Source organism: Microcaecilia unicolor, unplaced genomic scaffold, assembly GCF_901765095.1.
Source record: "Microcaecilia unicolor unplaced genomic scaffold, aMicUni1.1, whole genome shotgun sequence".
Taxonomy (NCBI): domain Eukaryota; kingdom Metazoa; phylum Chordata; class Amphibia; order Gymnophiona; family Siphonopidae; genus Microcaecilia; species Microcaecilia unicolor.
In genome coordinates this window covers 131531-149635 of record NW_021963088.1, presented here as the reverse complement: position 1 = coordinate 149635, position 18105 = coordinate 131531, and the positions used below count along the sequence as shown (strand labels likewise).

General features: G+C 42.3%; 1 protein-coding gene across 1 annotated transcript in view; it reads left to right on the top strand.

The window, feature by feature from the left end:
* LOC115458920 (serine/threonine-protein phosphatase 4 regulatory subunit 4-like) overlaps nucleotides 1-18105 on the top strand; it is a gene marked incomplete at its 5' end in the record, with an annotated part of 224254 nt that overhangs the window by 78260 nt on the left and 127889 nt on the right. Inside the window, 1 exon segment of the mRNA XM_030188773.1 lies at nucleotides 7642-7719. Coding sequence (XP_030044633.1) covers nucleotides 7642-7719 — 78 coding nt within the window.

The window sequence follows — 18105 nt, the reverse complement described above, 5'->3', positions numbered from 1 at the left end:
TAGTAACAAGGACTCGGGCGAAACCCTCTGAAAGACCCAAGGAGGCGAATTCTAAGCTTTCAACATCCAGGCCGTGAGAGCCAGAGACTGGAGGTTGGGATGTAGAAGCGACCCCTCGTTCTGAGTAATGAGGGCTGGAAAACACTCCAATCTTCACGGTTCTTCGGAGGACAACTCCAGAAGAAGAGGGAACCAAATCTGACGCGACCAGAAGGGTGCAATCAGGATCATGGTTCCGCAGTCTTGCTTGAGTTTCAGTAAAGTCTTCCCTTCTAGAGGTATGGGAGGATACTCATACAGAAAGCCTGTCCCCCAATGCAGGAGAAAGGCATCTGATGCTAGTCTGTCATGGACCTGAAGCCTGGAACAGAACTTCTGGAACTTCTGGTGACCGGCACTGAATATTGTCACGGTCGTTGTCGGCGACATCCGTGCCTCGTCAGGGCACTCATCAGTGCCCTGTTCCTCCTAAACCTTCTAAAATTACCTGCAGTTCTAGTCAGTGACCTGTGGAGTCACTGTAGAGTGGTGGAGGCCAAGCTGGTGATGTCATCAGCACTGAGCACCTCTTAAGCTGGCTTCTGAGAGTGCTCAGGGTTCTGGCAGTTACCCTTGATGGGGCCCAGGCCTGCCTGGGCTCTGCTAGTTTCAGCTCTGTTTCTTTGTGAGGCTGTGGCCTGAAGCTTTGCTACAGCTTTCTCCTTATGCTGTGTTCCAGTGGAAGTCTGCTTCCAAGCCAGGGAGTCCTGAGGAGTAAAGCTTGGCCTACAGCTTTCACTTTATGCTGTGTTCCAGTGGAAGTCTGCTTCCAAGCCAGGAAGTAAAGCTTGGCCTAAAGCTTTCACCTAATGCTGTGTTCCTATGAAGCCTGCATTCAAGCTTGGTAGTTCTGAGGAGTAATAGCTCTGCCTACAGCTTTCACCTTTGCTTGGGTCCAGTGAAGCCTGCTGCCAGGCCTGTGAGTCCAGAGCCTCCCGTGCCTCAGTTGAGATTCCAGTCACCCACCGTGAGTCCTTAGTCTCTGTACGCAGCAAGTGACTTTGAGCTGTGTTTGGCACTGTGTGGGCTGGGTGACAGGGAGTGGTGCAGGTGCAGCGTCTGAGGCCACATCTCAAGGTGTCTCTGGACGAGGAAGCGGTTTTGAAGCGTGGAGGGGTCCGTGTGGGCTGATCCTGACCTTTGGGTGCTGTGCAGGGCCGTTGATTCTTCTACCTTGGGAGCGTCGGCCTCAGTTCATCTCCACTTGTGGTCCGGTTCAGTTCTTGGGAGCACTCTTAGTTCTGAGGGGACTCAGTCTACCCAGAGATGGTTGGGTGATTCTCACACGGTTGCTTCTGGGCCAAGGGCTCACAAATGTCACAAATATCCAGTTTATTTTTGGCTGGTTGGGAGATAATCAGCCATGTTGATATTTGGACTTAGCCAGTTATCTTCTAACTGGCCAAAGATATCCCACATATTCATGCAGCCAAATATAGCCGCTGCAGTGGGCTCAAAATTGGCAGATAGCCGGTTATGTTGGCTGATTTAACTGTCAATCTGCTGGCCGCTAACCAGTGATATTCAGCAGGAGATAGACGGCTATCCCCTGCTGAGTATTGCCAGATAGCCAATTATGAGGCATTTAACCGGCCAGGTGTCGATCCTAGCTGGTTAAATTCTTTTGAATATCGGGGAGGGGGGTTGAAAATACACTATTTTATGGATGCTCTACACGCGCTAAGCCTGTTTTATAGTATGTCTTAGTAAAAGTGCCCCTTAGATTTTGAGCTGTCCAGGGAAGGGAAGTAGCCAGTGTACCTGAATGTAACTCACCATGAATTACTGCTAGAAAAGATGTGTGCTTGTGCTACCAAATAATTATCTTGTATCAAAATATTATAGTAGGTAATACAAAATATTGAGGGGTCCTTTTACATGGCATGGCATCATGTTTTGCCAATCATAGCTTGTCATAACTGGCCAAAGTTCATGTTGCAGTAAAGCTTGAAATTATTTCTAAAAAGTACAAATACCATAGCATTATTTGAAAATTATGATAGCAAGTCAACATTTATATATAACGCAGGGCTTTTCACTGCACCAGAGACTTTGTAACATCAGTGCATGCTTACTTGATAGTTTACTTAACCATGTCTTCTCTACCTGTTGGTTTCTCCTGAATAAAGGGTGTGTGAGGAGAAGGGTGGTTTTCTAATGCAAAATGAAGCCCATACAAGAGCTTACTCAGCATAAATGAAGAAATACAACCAAAGCTAGTCAGGAAGTACATATGATGTTTCCAAAAGATTCAATAAAAAGTTTCTTTAAGAAAGGCTTGTCACTTGACTTTCCTAATTCTGCATTGGTTTTGTCACTTTTTTTTTTAATCTCTCTCTTTCTGCTAGCAGGCTATTGAAGGCATCCAGCCCGCTCTGCTTAAAGAAACTATTCTTCTGTTCCTTTTGTCCTTTGCAATTTCATCTTTTGATCCCTTGTCCTGGATCATCTGTTCCTATGAAAAATATAACCTTCCTGTGCTTTATTGAAACCTGTTGAATATGTGAATGTTATCTATCATGTCACCTTTCCTTCTTTCCTTCAGTGAGTACATTTTGAAGGTCCTACACTTTTCTTCTAAAGAGACCTACTGTATAATAGATCACGTTTTTAAGTTCTAGGTCACTGAATCCTCCATATCTTATTTAAACATTGCAACATCAAACTCTTTTTAGCTGTCACAGATTCCAGAATCCGAGTGCCTCCTGGCATAGAGCAGAATCCTTAAGGTTACTGCTGCAAAGATAAGAGGCACTGGGACAGCTATCTAAAAGCCATTATCTGATAATGCCCACTGGTGAGGGTGTTATTGCTGTTAGCACATGGAATAAGAAATCTTTAACAAAAACAATAGTATTTAGGGTATTTTACTATATAGTTAAACCACCTTGTCACTCATCAGAGTCTATTGTCAGTGATACAGTGAACAGTGGATAATTGTGAAGGCAATCTACATGGGTAAAATATGAATCATTTATGTAAATCTGCCGTCTGAAAATTGCATTTTCAGATCTTCAAAGTATGGTATGATTTCAATTTACGTTACGTTAACAACAAACATTATGTGCGGTAGTGCAGAGCCAGTGTCGTAAAAGCAGGGGGCATGCCCTACAACTGCCTGCATTTACCACCCAGGGTACTGTTACAGCACAATCACTGTGTTACATACCTGGCCAGTAGTATGAGCCCTCCATACTATGGACATGTAATGCAGTGCCTGTGTTTTAACTCGCATCGTATAGATATACATGTTATCTCCACCTGTTCTTAGCAATTTCCAGATCCCCCACTCCTAGATCACAAATCTGATGCCCCCCCCCCCCCAACATCCCTAGATAAGTCAACCCCTCGGCAAGCCTCTCCCTGTTCCAAAACCAACCCTCACCCTGGAACTCCTGTCCACCTTTGAGACTTGCCCAGAGACAAGACCTGGTAGCCAAGTGGCAGGGAGTGGGAGCAGTCTCCCTCCACTGCATCAGCTCTGGGTCGAAATAGCATTGCTGACCCCTAGTTTTAGTCTCACAGTACTATCACCAGGGGTCAGCAGTACCATTTTTAGAGCATGACCTTTCTCACTCCTTGCCACTGGGCCACCAAGCTTTGTGTCCAGGTAAGTCCCAGAGGTGGAAGGGGTTCTGGGGGGGGGGGGGATTAGGATTGAAATGAGGACAAGTGGGAGGGGCTTGCCAGGGGGGTTGAACTTGTGATTAGGGGTGAGGGGGTCATGATAATTTATTTATTTATTGGGATTTATTAAACGCCTTTATGAAGGGATTCACCCAAGGCGGGTACAGCAGGTACAGTTTAACGTAAAACTTACAATTTTGTTAACAGCATAACAATAGTAAAATAACCAAGAATAAACATAAATAAAATAAATGAGGTAAACTTGAAAACCGCAAATTGAAACCTAATAATAGAACTACTGTGAAACAGTATCAAAAATATACACATTCAACAGCACTGGAATTCAAATACCAGAGATAAAATACAATGATACACTTAAGAAGAATGCATTAGAGCATTCATTCTTGTGATCAGGGGTGGGGGATCAGACTTGTAATCAGCGTTAGGGCTATGGCCACGCTACTGGACTGCTTCTAGCACTGCTGTACTTACTGTCTCCTCTTGAGATCGCAGTAACTGTAGCCTCAGTCATTGAAAGCTAGCGTGTGGTATCAACTCATGCAAGTTGTCATAGCCGGCAAATCTTCCACTCACCCATGTCACGCCCAGCACCAAATGTAAGAGTTTTACTGTGCTAATGTCTACCGTGCATTAAAACCTGGTTAGCAGTTTAACACAACTTATTATTTGTTGTTTTAGTTAAAAGAGCATCTAAATGCATTATCTTCTAGCAAAATTGTACCTATGCAAAAAGCAGGCACAAATATCTATGGCTATGCTGTTTCCAAAATGAAAGTATATACCTACTTTCCCTTCAAAAACCTGATACAAGGTGTGTAGGTAAAATACACCTATGGATTTTATGCCAATGAGGACAGTTTGAAAATTGCCTCTGTGAAGGGTAAGGAGGTAATGGGATTTGATATACCACCTTTCAGTAGTACAGTCAAAGCGGTATACATTTTTTATGTGCAGGTAGGTACTTTTATAGTGGGTCATTTAAGTTTGGAGGCCAAGTAGTCACCTATTTTGAGGTTTTGGTTTTTTTTTTATAAAAAAAAATGTGAGCACATTATTGAGTCTTTATGAAATAGAATCACAAAAGCAGCCAAAATGTTGACTGAAATATGCTTATTGGTGTGTATTGTAACCTATGTGCATATTTTATGATACTGCTTACACTCCACTTAAACTCCTTCGCCAAGCATGTCTGTCCTTAATTTATGTAAAAAATGCACACCTTCTTGCCACTTCACGTAGTTTATTTTATTTACATTTGTACCCCGCGCTTTCCCACTCATGGCAGGCTCAATGCGGCTTACATATACAGGTACTTATTGGTACCTGGGGCAATGGAGGGTTAAGTGACTTGCCCAGAGTCACAAGGAGCTCCCTGTGCCTGAAGTGGGAATGGAACTCAGTTCCTCAGGACCAGAGTCCACCACCCTAACCACTAGGCCACTCCTCCACTGTTGCTACTATTTGAGATTCTACATGGAATGTTGCTATTCTACTAGCAACATTCCATGTAGAAGTCGGCCCTTGCAGATCACCAATGTGGCCGCGCAGGCTTCTGCTTCTGTGAGTCTGACGTCCTGCACGTACGTGCAGGACGTCAGACTCACAGAAACAGAAGCCTGCGCAGCCTTCTACATGGAATGTTGCTACTGGAATAGCAACATTCCATGTAGAATCTCCAATAGTATCTATTTTAGTTACATTTGTACCCCGCGCTTTCCACTCATGGCAGGCACAATGCAGCTTAGATGTGGCAATGGAGGGTTAAGTGACTTGCCCAGAGTCACAAGGAGCTGCCTGTGCCTGAAGTGGGAATTGAACTCAGTTCCCCAGGACCAAAGTCCACCACCCTAACCACTAGGCCACTCCTCCACTGTTGCTACTATTTGAGATTCTACAGGGAATGTTGCTATTCCACTAGCAACATTCCACGTAGAAGTCGGCCCTTGCAGATCACCAATGTGGCCACGCAGGCTTCTGCTTCTGTGAGTCTGACGTCCTGCACGTATGTGCAGGACGTCAGACTCACAGAAACAGAAGCCTGCGCAGCCTTCTACATGGAATGTTGCTAGTGGAATAGCAACATTCCATGTAGAATCTCCAATAGTAGCAACATTCCATGTAGAATCTCCAATAGTATCTATTTTATTTTTGTTACATTTGTACCCTGCGCTTTCCCACTCATGGCAGGCTCAATGCGGCTTACATGGGGCAATGGAGGGTTAAGTGACTTGCCCAGAGTCACAAGGAGCTGCCTGTGCCTGAAGTGGGAATCGAACTCAGTTCCTCAGTTCCCCAGGACCAGAGTCCACCACCCTAACCACTAGGCCACTCCTCCACTCCTATCTGTTTAAAACTATGGATTGCTTTGCTATTCTCAAGACTTGTACTCTCTCCAGTTGTAAAGTCATATCTCCCCAAACTGAAATTTTTCTCTCAATAGTACTGGTCACACTTAACGATGAAACCTATTTTCACATAATTTTCACTGTTTCTTTCATCTTTAAATGTATCAGAAGAATTCATTTTTTTTATTTGCAGTTCTAGCTCTGTAAATCTTTTAAAATTATTCTCACCTCGAAAATGTTTTGGTTTGGGACCTACCAAAGCCCTTCAGTATTTATTTTTGGTTCATTCAGATCACGTCTGAAGAAGGAGAACGACCGAAAGTGAAACACACAGATCACTCCTGAGCTTCTTCTAAACGTTCTTCCTTTGTGGCCATTAGGTGTCACTACTAGAAATGCTTCTGGATATTCCTCTGGCTCCTTCCCTCCCAGCAGTCTTGACTCAGATCACCCCTTAGCATTGCACGTCCTGGGCCTAACTATGAACCTTTAAAAAAAAAACTTAGAACAAGTCATTTTCATTTTTTCCTCACTAACAAGGCAAATGCCTGCAATGGCAGAAACAGTATTAGTGTACCAATGTGATGTGTAAAATCTCAGTGAGAAGCTGGACAGATTCACCAAGTTTTGTCGTTCTAATCACCATTAGACATATGTATTTCTACCACCCTGATATTGTTAAGAATTAGATTTCTTTTAAAGGGCAAGCTCTTAATAAGCAAAATATCTCCTTTGCGTTTGCACCTTCGATTAGAATTTTAAATCTTATACCAAGTATTACAGCAAATGTGGGGGTGCACCTTGGTCCATGACCCCCTCCTGTTGTTCCACAAGTACAAATTCTCGGGATCACCATCTAAGGGGATCTCCACCATCTTAAAGTTCTGGCTGTCTGACTTGAAACCTCCATTAGCCTATTGGAGAGCGCAGTTACTTCACCAAATGAAACTTGAAAGATGTAGCGTTCACTCTCTAGATAGTGTAGCGGGTGAGAAATTTCGCATACAATGGGAGCTTTTGTGGCTGACCTTGCCTTCCAGAGGCCGCAGTTATATTTTGAACATCTGAACAGCTCATTGGTGGGGAGGGGGGATGGGGGGTGGGATAGTTACTTGGGGATGTGCGTTATATTGAGTTAGTGACATGTGGGTTGGGTCTGGATGTTATTGTGCCTGAGATCGAGACTGGACAGTTTCTATAGGCCTTAAGAGAATTGCATTATCTAAATGACAATGAGGATTTCTGTGCTCAGGGTAATTTTATGAGGAATTTTATCATGTAGAACAGAGTTTAGACAACAAAAATTCTTATATAAAATTACTCCCTTAATGGCCACTAAATAAGACCATTTATTAGCCAACATTAAATTTTAGTTTTCTAATCTTTATTAATATTCAGAGTAATTTGATGCTTATAAACCTGTTGCCATTGTTGAAAACAAAATGTACTAAACAGAATTTAATTTAGTTCAGCCAAATAACAGCATCTGATATCATCCCCTTGCATTGTGTGTATTACAGTAAGAAATAAGGAAATAGTAAATTGAGCAAATATTCTGTGGTAAGTGTTCATTTATTTTTCTTTTTGTTTCACTTGTTATTTTTTATAGGTCGCTAAACTTTTAAGTTCTAATATATACATAATACATAAAGAACTGATAACATTAATGCAGGATGAATCATTAGAGGTAAGTTAGCCAATCTTTATATATTGAACATTTTTAACTAGTTTGTTTATAATGTAGCTGCAAAACAAGTTAATAAGGGCTGCCTAGATTTAGGCACTAGGAAAATGTCTGTTTGAAGCCCATTTTTTAAAGGAAAGTGAGCACCTACTTTTCTTTAAAGAATAATAGCATAAGCCACTTTGCACACACCCACTTTTCAGGTGTGGACTTTTACACCAGCATAAAGTAGGTGTAAATTCTTACAACTAGATTGCAAAAGAATGCACATAGATTATAATATTTTATAATTCACTCCCTAATTCTATAAACTTGAATGCCCAAATTTAAGCTTAGGCTGCAAATTTACATGCACCATTTATAGAATAAGGTCAGTTGCACATACAACTTAGCTTAATAAGTGGCTGTTATTTGTAGCCAATTATTGGCTTTAATTTGTGTTAATTAGTACCAATTTGCAGTTGAATGTGCAACTGCCCTTAGTCACTGTTCTAGAAGTTGTGCACACAAATTTTATGATGCATTACTTCCGGGGGTGACATGGGAGGGGCATGGGCAGGTCAGGGGCATGCCTAGGAGTTAGGTGCGCAGTTTATTGAATACTAGGAGTTATGTGCCTAACTGCCAATTTCACTTGTAAGCACTTACACCAAGCTGTGACATGGTGTAACTCCTTGCACCTAAAGTTAGGCACAAAACTGCAGACTTAAGCTAGAAGTTTGGTGTCCTTCACTGAGTTTGTGAACACGCAGTTATAAGGGACTGGCGCAGCAAGTTATTTTGGAATATACAAGTATCTTGTTTTAGGTTCCTTGACAAAGCAAGCAGCGAAACGTGGTCCATGTTGGAACCCAAAAATAAGATAAGTTTTCCTTTGATAATGTGACAAAATTTATGGACTAAGGTATAATCTGTATTTTGATTCTGAATTAATAGGTAAAACTTTTTAAGTGTGCAATGATATTTCAAGTCAGATGACCCGTTTGGGTCTGTGATGGTCCTAGTAAGGGGTATGAGCACACTACATATCTCATTAAATTTGGGGGGGGGGGGGGGGGGGGGGGTTGAACGTTGTTTACACTTTGTTTGAATGCCTGGAAGTAACTGTCCTCTTGGTTATTCAATCAGCCAGTTGATCAAATTTAATTGATAATTAGTTTCAGCTGATTGAACACAGCCAGTCTTGATTGTTTATTGCAACAACACTTACTTTTACAGCAGACATAGGACTATGAATATTTTGCTGCATTTGGATTGCTAGAATGTTGTGTGCGGTTTGGATCTGTTATGTTATATTATAGCAGACTTATCACCCGCCACCTCTCTCAATTTGAGATTGAAGGCGAGATACAAGTAAAAAAAACTGATGAAGAACATCAGAAAATTACAAAAGAAATAAAAAAAAAAAAAGAAATAAAATAACAAAAACAAAATTACATTACTTAAAATCTAAAATTGATCATGTCTTAAAATTCAAAACAAATAACTTTTCAAGGCTTTACCAAAGAAATAATGACATTTCATCCTATATATTTCTAAAGGAAGATTGTTCCATAGATGAACTGCCAAAAACTAAAAAGAAGGAGAAAATAAAGCTTTGAATATAACAGACCTAGTTGTTGGAACAACTAGAAGCAATGGATTACAACTCCTAGTGGTCATAGTAGAGCTTAGAATATTGAATAAGTGGGACAATCCCTCCAGAAAATTACCTTTCATAATTTTAAAAACTAGGCATAGCACCTTAAAACGGATCATAGCCTGTACCAGGAACTCCCTCAATAGGGGAGTCACATGGCTACTACTAGACTTTCAAAAAATAAGTCTAGTAGCTGAATTTTTGTCACGTCTGTGGCCGTGACCCCTCTCAGACTCACCTTATTTCCTGTGGTCAGCTTCTGAGCTGGCTTCTGTCTGTGAGTTAGTTCTGTCTCTGTGTGCTGGCTGCATTGGATTGTCTGTGTGCTGTTTCCCGTTCCAGACTTCAGCCCGGTCCGGTCCGGTCCGGATCTTTCGGCCTGCCAGACCTGCTTGTTTTGTTTGAACCTGCACAGCACCCATAGTTTCCTGGTGATTGCTGCAGCTTGAGCCTCAGCTGCTGCTGGGCTTATTAGCCATTTTGAAACTCTCTGCTTTGCCTTTGCATTGCGTCTAAGGCCCTGGTATGTTGCTGCTTGTGGCACTTCTGCCTAGTTTAGTTTCTGGTTCAAGTTCCCTGCCTGATTCTAGTGGAGTCTTTGTGTAGTTTAGCTTGTACTGTCCTAGTCTTTATTCTTGTTTGTATTTCTGTGTCTAGTTCTTGGTTCTTTGTGTGTCTTATTTGGTGGCTGCCTGGCAGCTTTCAGTCATATCTCTTATCTGTTTGTGTTTCTTGTTTAGAGGCTGCGCTGGCGGCTTTTAGTCCTTCTCTGTTGTGTGTTACCTGTTGATATCCTGCCCTGTCCTGCAAAGCCCTGCCGGCCGCCTGCACCCAGGGGCTCAACTCCTAGGGAAAAGCGGCTAAGCGCAGGTGAAGACTAGGGTTCCTGCTCTGCCTGTTCCAGCTTGTCTACCTCTGCTGCAACCCCAGCCCGGGGTTCCAGTCCTGTTCTGCCTAGCCTCCGGTGTGGGGTGGTTTTGCCTGCCACTGCCGCTCCTCGGCAGTGACCCAAGGGCTCACAAACCCAGTTCCAGCTTTGAGTACGTGACAATTTTGGATCAGTTGAATTTTATGAGACAGCCAATTACCTAAATACAGAGAATTACAATAATCTAGTAAAGCTAAAATTGAATGCTGCACGATAATTCTAAAATGATCCCTCAAAAAATAGGGACACAGACAGCAAAGCTGCTTCATCTTAAAATAGGCCTTTCTGACCAGACTATTAATTTGAGGTTCCATAGTCAAAGAGGAATCCAGCAGTATCCCCAAATCCTTTGATACTCTTTCAGTATTTAATTGAATACCATCAATAATTTGAATAGACTGTGGAATGTTTAATAAATTAACGTTGGGGTTTACTAAGCCGCTAGAGTGACTGGCTGTGCACTAGTGCTGACACAACCCATTCATTTTGAATGGGCTGTGTCGGCAGTGCCGCACAGCTTAGTAAAACAGATCCCTAAGATTGAACCATAAAATTCTGGTCTTGTCAGCATTTAGTTTTAAGTGTACCAAGGTGGACCAGTTTCTAATCCTCCTAATGCAGTCATCAATAACAACGGGAACAGAATCTGTATCTTGATTAATGGGAATCAACACAAAAATATCATTGTCATATGAAAACATTAGCTCACATGGGATAAACACAAAGGGATCCTCTTTAGAAGGAATGGATCCATGAAATCTTAGTGGAGATTGGATGGCAATACCGGTAATTGGAAAGCAAAACCTGTTCTGGGCAGACTTCTATGGTGTGTGCCCTGATTGTAACTGAATAGATATGGATGGGCTGGAGTGTAAATTTTAAGGAGCTTTCACGTTAACTTCAGAAATTTTAGCACAAGAACAGTGCTGGGCAGACTAATAAGGTCTGTGCCCTGAAAATGGCAAGGACAAATCATACTCGGGTGTACATATAAAGTATTGCATACCATGTATAGTGAGTTTATCTTGCTGAGCAGACTGGATAGACCATACAGGTCTTTATCTGCCGTCATTTACTATGTTACTATATTCGAAGAAATTCGTTTGAGTGAGCTCTTGTACAAATTATATAGAAGAGGGTAGATAGGAGAGTCTACGGTACCGCACAAGGGGATTTCCAAGATGATGAGTAGGTACCATCTTTCAACACCAAGTTCTGCCTATTTTTCAAGAAAGATACAAACCAACTAAAAACAGGGCTTATGAACCCTACTACAGAAAGTAAATTTAACATAATCTCATTATTGACTGTATTGAAAACTGCAGAAATATCAAACTTAAAATTGTTTCACCACCTTTGCACAATACCCACTTTACCTCAGTGGTTAGCAAAGTTTCAATACTATGAAAAGAACAAAAACCATATTGAGAATTGAGCAATAATGTACATTTATCCAGTTAATTCAAAAGTTGCAATCCAATCACAAACTCAACCAACATTAAGAAAAGAAATGTTTGTGATTGGCCTGAAATTAGAAGTTTGAGATAAGTTGCCATCGTGCTGCTTGGGGATTGGAGTTAAAACAATACTTCCTATTTCTTCAGAAAACCAACCCAGACTTAAAGTGGTATTAACAAACAGAGCAAGCCAGTTTAGCAAATCAGATGAAGGATATCTTAACAGATGGGAGGGCATACTATCCAATGGACACCGAGATCTAGATAATCTGTTTACCAAAGGAATCAAAGTTAATGGAGAAACAGATTCAAATCTAGACCAGATCCTATCCTCTGGAATATTTTCTGAAATGATATAGCCTGCTAATAAATCAGCACAACAGTGACCAAACTCCATAGAGTTCTGAAAAGAAGAATATATATATATTAAGGAAGAAGAGAGGTGTTGGAGGGGGGGGGGGGGGGGAGAGGAGGGGCTGGTAGAGAGGGACAAGAGAGATAATGGACTTGAGAGGAGGAAGGGAGAAACAGTTGGACCTGGAGGTGGGAGAAAAGAAGATGTTGGGCTTTTAAATCAAGTTAAGGTATACACAAAAAGTAGCACATATGAATTTATCTTGTTGGGCAGACTAGATGGACCGTGCAGGTCTTTTTCTGCCGTCATCTACTATGTTACTATCCAGCTTATAATCGAAAGTGATCGCCGGCCATTTCCCGACATAAATTGGGAGATGGCCGGCGATCTCGGAAAAGCGGCAAAATCGGTATAATCGAAAGCTGCGTTTTTGACAGCATCGCCGCTTTCCCATCGCCTCGCCGGTGAAAGTTCAAAGGGGCGTGTCAGCGGTGAAGTGAAGGCGGGACATGGGCGGGTATGGGCGTTGCTACCAGATAGCCAGCTTTCGCCAATAATGGAAAAAAAATACGGCGTTAAGCAGTATTTCGCCGGGTTTACTTGGTCCTTTTATTTTCACGACCAAGCCTCAAAAAGGTACCCAAACTGACCACATGACCACCGGAAGGAAGCGCAGATGACCTCCCCGTACTCCCCCAGTGGTCACCAACCCCCTCCCACCAAAAAAAACCCACTTTAAACAATTTTTTTCCAGCCTGTATGCCAGCCTCAAATGCCGTACCCACCTCCATGACAGCAGAATGTGTTCTGTCCTCCGACAGCCTTTATTGGAGAAATAATCGCCTTAACTCTGTTACTTCTTTCAATACAAGAGACTCAAATGATTGAATAAGATGATGCGTACTATTTGGTGGTAGCCATTTACTATCACTTGTTACTATAGAGACATCCATTGTGTTTGTGGTATTTTTTGAGAAAAAATCAATAATTTTTAATTTCCTGGTAAACTTAAACAGTTCTACCCTTGTTTTGAAGGCATTGTATTTCGGAGTTGGAACAAATTAAGGGCCCTTCCTTAATACATTGGTCTCAGACTCACTTAATTCCCTATCTGAGATGTTAAAAACATTATTCAATACATTCTTTGAGTTTATCGTCTCACAGGGTACTGTTGGTATTGTCGACCTCCTCTTCCTCTGCCACGTCCTCGTCCTCTCCCTCTGTAATATATATGGTTTCTTGAATTGTCCACTACATAATCCTCTGAGGTGGACTTCCTTTTCCAAAACTGGCCTAAATGACGTGGCAGAGGAAGAGGAGGTCGACAACAGTCCTAGAGGCTGTATGCAGGTTCCTGGAGCAGTTTTAGTGGGTGCAGTACATTTGTGAGTAGTGGGGTTTTTTTGGGGGGGGGGGGTTGGGGGGCTCAGCTCCCAAAGTAAGGGAGCTATGCACGTGTGAGCTTTTCTGAAGTCCACCGCAGTGGCCGGAGTTTGAGATGGCCGACATAACTTTCCATTATCGCTAAAAAACGAAGCCGCCCATCTCAAACCCTGGCCAAATCCAAGGCATTTGGCTGGCCGGAACTGTATTATCGAAACAAAGCTGGCCATCTTTTTCGAAAATACGGGTCTGGCCAGCTGTTTGCGGCACCGCCAAAATACATCGCCGGCCATGTATTTCGCCAGAGCCATTTGATTATTCCCCTCCACGTTATATATATATATATATACAGTGGTGGAAATAAGTATTTGATCCCTTGCTGATTTTGTAAGTTTGCCCACTGACAAAGACATGAGCAGCCCATAATTGAAGGGTAGGTTATTAGTAACAGTGAGAGATAGCACATCACAAATTAAATCCGGAAAATCACATTGTGGAAAGTATATGAATTTATTTGCATTCTGCAGAGGGAAATAAGTATTTAATCCCTCTGGCAAACAAGACCTAATACTTGGTGGCAAAACCCTTGTTGGCAAGCACAGCGGTCAGACGTCTTCTGTAGTTGATGATGAGGTTTGCACATATGTCAGGAGGAATTTTGGTCCACTCCTCTTTGCAGATCATCTCTAAATCATTAAGAGTTCTGGGCTGTCGCTTGGCAACTCGCAGCTTCAGCTCCCTCCATAAGTTTTCAATGGGATTAAGGTCTGGTGACTGGCTAGGCCACTCCATGACCCTAATGTGCTTCTTCCTGAGCCACTCCTTTGTTGCCTTGGCTGTATGTTTTGGGTCATTGTCGTGCTGGAAGACCCAGCCACGACCCATTTTTAAGGCCCTGGCGGAGGGAAGGAGGTTGTCACTCAGAATTGTACGGTACATGGCCCCATCCATTCTCCCATTGATGCGGTGAAGTAGTCCTGTGCCCTTAGCAGAGAAACACCCCCAAAACATAACATTTCCACCTCCATGCTTGACAGTGGGGACGGTGTTCTTTGGGTCATAGGCAGCATTTCTCTTCCTCCAAACACGGCGAGTTGAGTTCATGCCAAAGAGCTCAATTTTTGTCTCATCTGACCACAGCACCTTCTCCCAATCACTCTCGGCATCATCCAGGTGTTCACTGGCAAACTTCAGACGGGCCGTCACATGTGCCTTCCGGAGCAGGGGGACCTTGCGGGCACTGCAGGATTGCAATCCGTTATGTCGTAATGTGTTACCAATGGTTTTCGTGGTGACAGTGGTCCCAGCTGCCTTGAGATCATTGACAAGTTCCCCCCTTGTAGTTGTAGGCTGATTTCTAACCTTCCTCATGATCAAGGATACCCCACGAGGTGAGATTTTGCGTGGAGCCCCAGATCTTTGTCGATTGACAGTCATTTTGTACTTCTTCCATTTTCTTACTATGGCACCAACAGTTGTCTCCTTCTCGCCCAGCGTCTTACTGATGGTTTTGTAGCCCATTCCAGCCTTGTGCAGGTGTATGATCTTGTCCCTGACATCCTTAGACAGCTCCTTGCTCTTGGCCATTTTGTAGAGGTTAGAGTCTGACTGATTCACTGAGTCTGTGGACAGGTGTCTTTCATACAGGTGACCATTGCCGACAGCTGTCTGTCATGCAGGTAACGAGTTGATTTGGAGCATCTACCTGGTCTGTAGGGGCCAGATCTCTTACTGGTTGGTGGGGGATCAAATACTTATTTCCCTCTGCAGAATGCAAATAAATTCATATACTTTCCACAATGTGATTTTCCAGATTTAATTTGTGATGTGCTATCTCTCACTGTTACCAATAACCTACCCTTCAATTATGGGCTGCTCATGTCTTTGTCAGTGGGCAAACTTACAAAATCAGCAAGGGATCAAATACTTATTTCCACCACTGTATATACATATATATATATGGTTTTATTATGCATGTACTTTTGTATTCCACATTGGCTAAAAATGGACTATAAATTGCAATAAATCTAAAACGTTAGTTTATTAAAATTTATTATACCACCTTTTTACTAAGTCAAATTGTTGAAATGATAAAGAGTTACAAAGCAATTTCTAAAGCTCTTTGACTTCATTGAGCCACAGTGAAAGCCATTATCTCCAAATGGAGAAGACTTGGAACTGTGGTGAATCTTCCCAGAAGTGGCCAGCCTGTCAAAATTATTCTAAGGCTGTGTAACAATTCACACAGGAAGTCACAAAACATCCCAGAACATCCAAAAAAAATTGCAGGCTTCTCTAGCCTCCGCTAAGGTCAGTGTTCATTACTCAACAATAAGAAGGAGAATGGACAAAAGTGGGATTCATGGATGATTTGCAAGGCTATTCAAAAGTAACATCAATGCTCATCTTATGTTTTCAAAAACACATCTGGATGGTCCCCAAGCCTTTTAGGTTAATGCCCTATGGACAGATGAGTCAAGCTTGGAACCCTTTGAACAACATAGATCCCATTATGTCTGATATAAAGCAAGTACAGCATTCACAGTAAAAACATTGTACTAACAGTCAAACATGGTGGTGGTAGAGTGATGGTGCGGTGATGTTTTGCTGCCTCAGGACTCAGAAGACTTGCCATTAATGAAAGAACCAAGAATTTGCCACTGTACTAGAAAATCCTTGAGGAGAATTTCCCATCATCTGTCTGTGAGCTGAAGCTGAAGTGTAATTGGTTTATGCAGCAAGGCAATGATCCAAAACACAAAGCAAGTTTACATCTGAATGGCTGAGGAGAAACAGCATTTAAGTTTTGGATTGGCGTAGACAAAGTCCCGACTTGAACTCAATAGATGTGCTGTGTCATGACCTGAAACAAGCAGTTCATACACTAAAATCTATAAATGTGTCTGAATTAAAGCAGTTCTGCAAAGAAGAGTGGACTAAGATTCTTCAACAGTGATGTGAAGGACTTGATATCAAATTATAGGGAGCAATTAGTGCTGCAACCAATGAATTTTAGGGGGCAATTACTTTTTCACATGGGTGATATGGGTGTTGAATAACTTTGTTCCTTAAATAAATAAAGTAATAATTTAAAAACTATGTTATGTGCTTACTTAGGCTCCCTTTGACTAACATGACAATTTAAGGTTCAACAATTTTATTGATGACAATGCAAACAATCAAGAGTTGCATTAAAAAAACAGAATATTGTGTCAACTCAAAATGGATAGAGTACCTACCCCCCCCCCCCCCACCTCCCAACCCTCCCCTAACTTATCAGGGTATAGTAGTGATGATGATGATATAGCAGTGATCATGAATCCAACATTCAACCAAATCCCCTTCCCACCCCCCAGAGGTATAACACAACAAAGCCAGGGGGAAAGCAAAGCAACAAGAAGTGTAACCCCTAAGAAATGAAGTCCAGGAGACCGGGTTTCTTGTGGTCTCCTGGAGCCAGCAAAACTCAAGGGGAGAACCCAACTGCATCATAACAACACTCTGTAAGCTACATTGAGCCTGCAAAAGGTGGGATAATGTGGGGTACAAATGCAATAAATAATAATAACTGTAGCACCCACATCTCCTCCCCAGACACCTGCACTCAGCCCCCACCCCATAAATTGCCTCTGCTATCTCTTATGAGTGTAGCTTGTTTAGCAAAAAACTACAACCTACTGGTGTCATTATACTTAGATAAACGTCCCAAATGAGCAAAACTTTCTGCATGTGTTTATGAGAAGAGGCATCCTGATCCTCCCAGAGGGCCAAAGCATGCACCTGATTTCTCCAACTCCAAAATTTGTGTCGAAAGATGGGCGTCCTTCTCTTTTGAAAATAAGCTGGATAGTGGAATTAGAAAAGGTACAGAGAAGGGCGACGAAAATGATAAAGGGGATGGGACGACTTTCAAAGGCTAAAGCGGCTAGGGCTCTTTAGCTTGGAGAAAAGACGGCTGAGGGGAGATATGAAAGGTCTATAAAATAATGAGTGGAGTGGAACACCCGTGAAGCGTCTGTTTACACTTTCCAAAAATACTAGGACTAGGGGGCAGCAATGAAGCTACAAAGTAGTAAATTTAAAACGAATCGGAGAAAATGTTTCTTCACTCAACGTGTAATTACTCTGGAATTCATTGCCAGAGAATGTGGTAAAGCTTAGCAGAGTTTAAAAAAGGTTTGGACGGCTTACAAAAGGAAAAGTCCATAGGCCATTATTAAATTGGGCTTGGGGAAAATCCACTATTTCTTGGATAAGCAGCATAAAATGTTTTGTACTTTTTTGGGGAGCTTGCCAGGTATTTGTGACCTGGATTGGCCACTGTTGGAAACAGGATGCTGGGCTTGATGGACCTTTGGTCTGTCCCAGTATGGCAATTCTTATGTACTAAGCCTGCAGTACTGGGGTTGTTCAGTCTCACCATACATCAGATAGCCAGTTCTATTCAATCATGAGCCTCTGAAAGTGTGGCAATGTCATAGGCTTGGATGGGGGGCTTCCGCAGAGGGGGGCATTGTGTTTTTTCGGCATAAAATATGTTTTTTTACGGTCACATAATTTTTTTTTTTGTTATTTGGAGGGGAAATGGGTCACAGGGATGGGTAGGGATGGAGGGAGGCTACCCCAT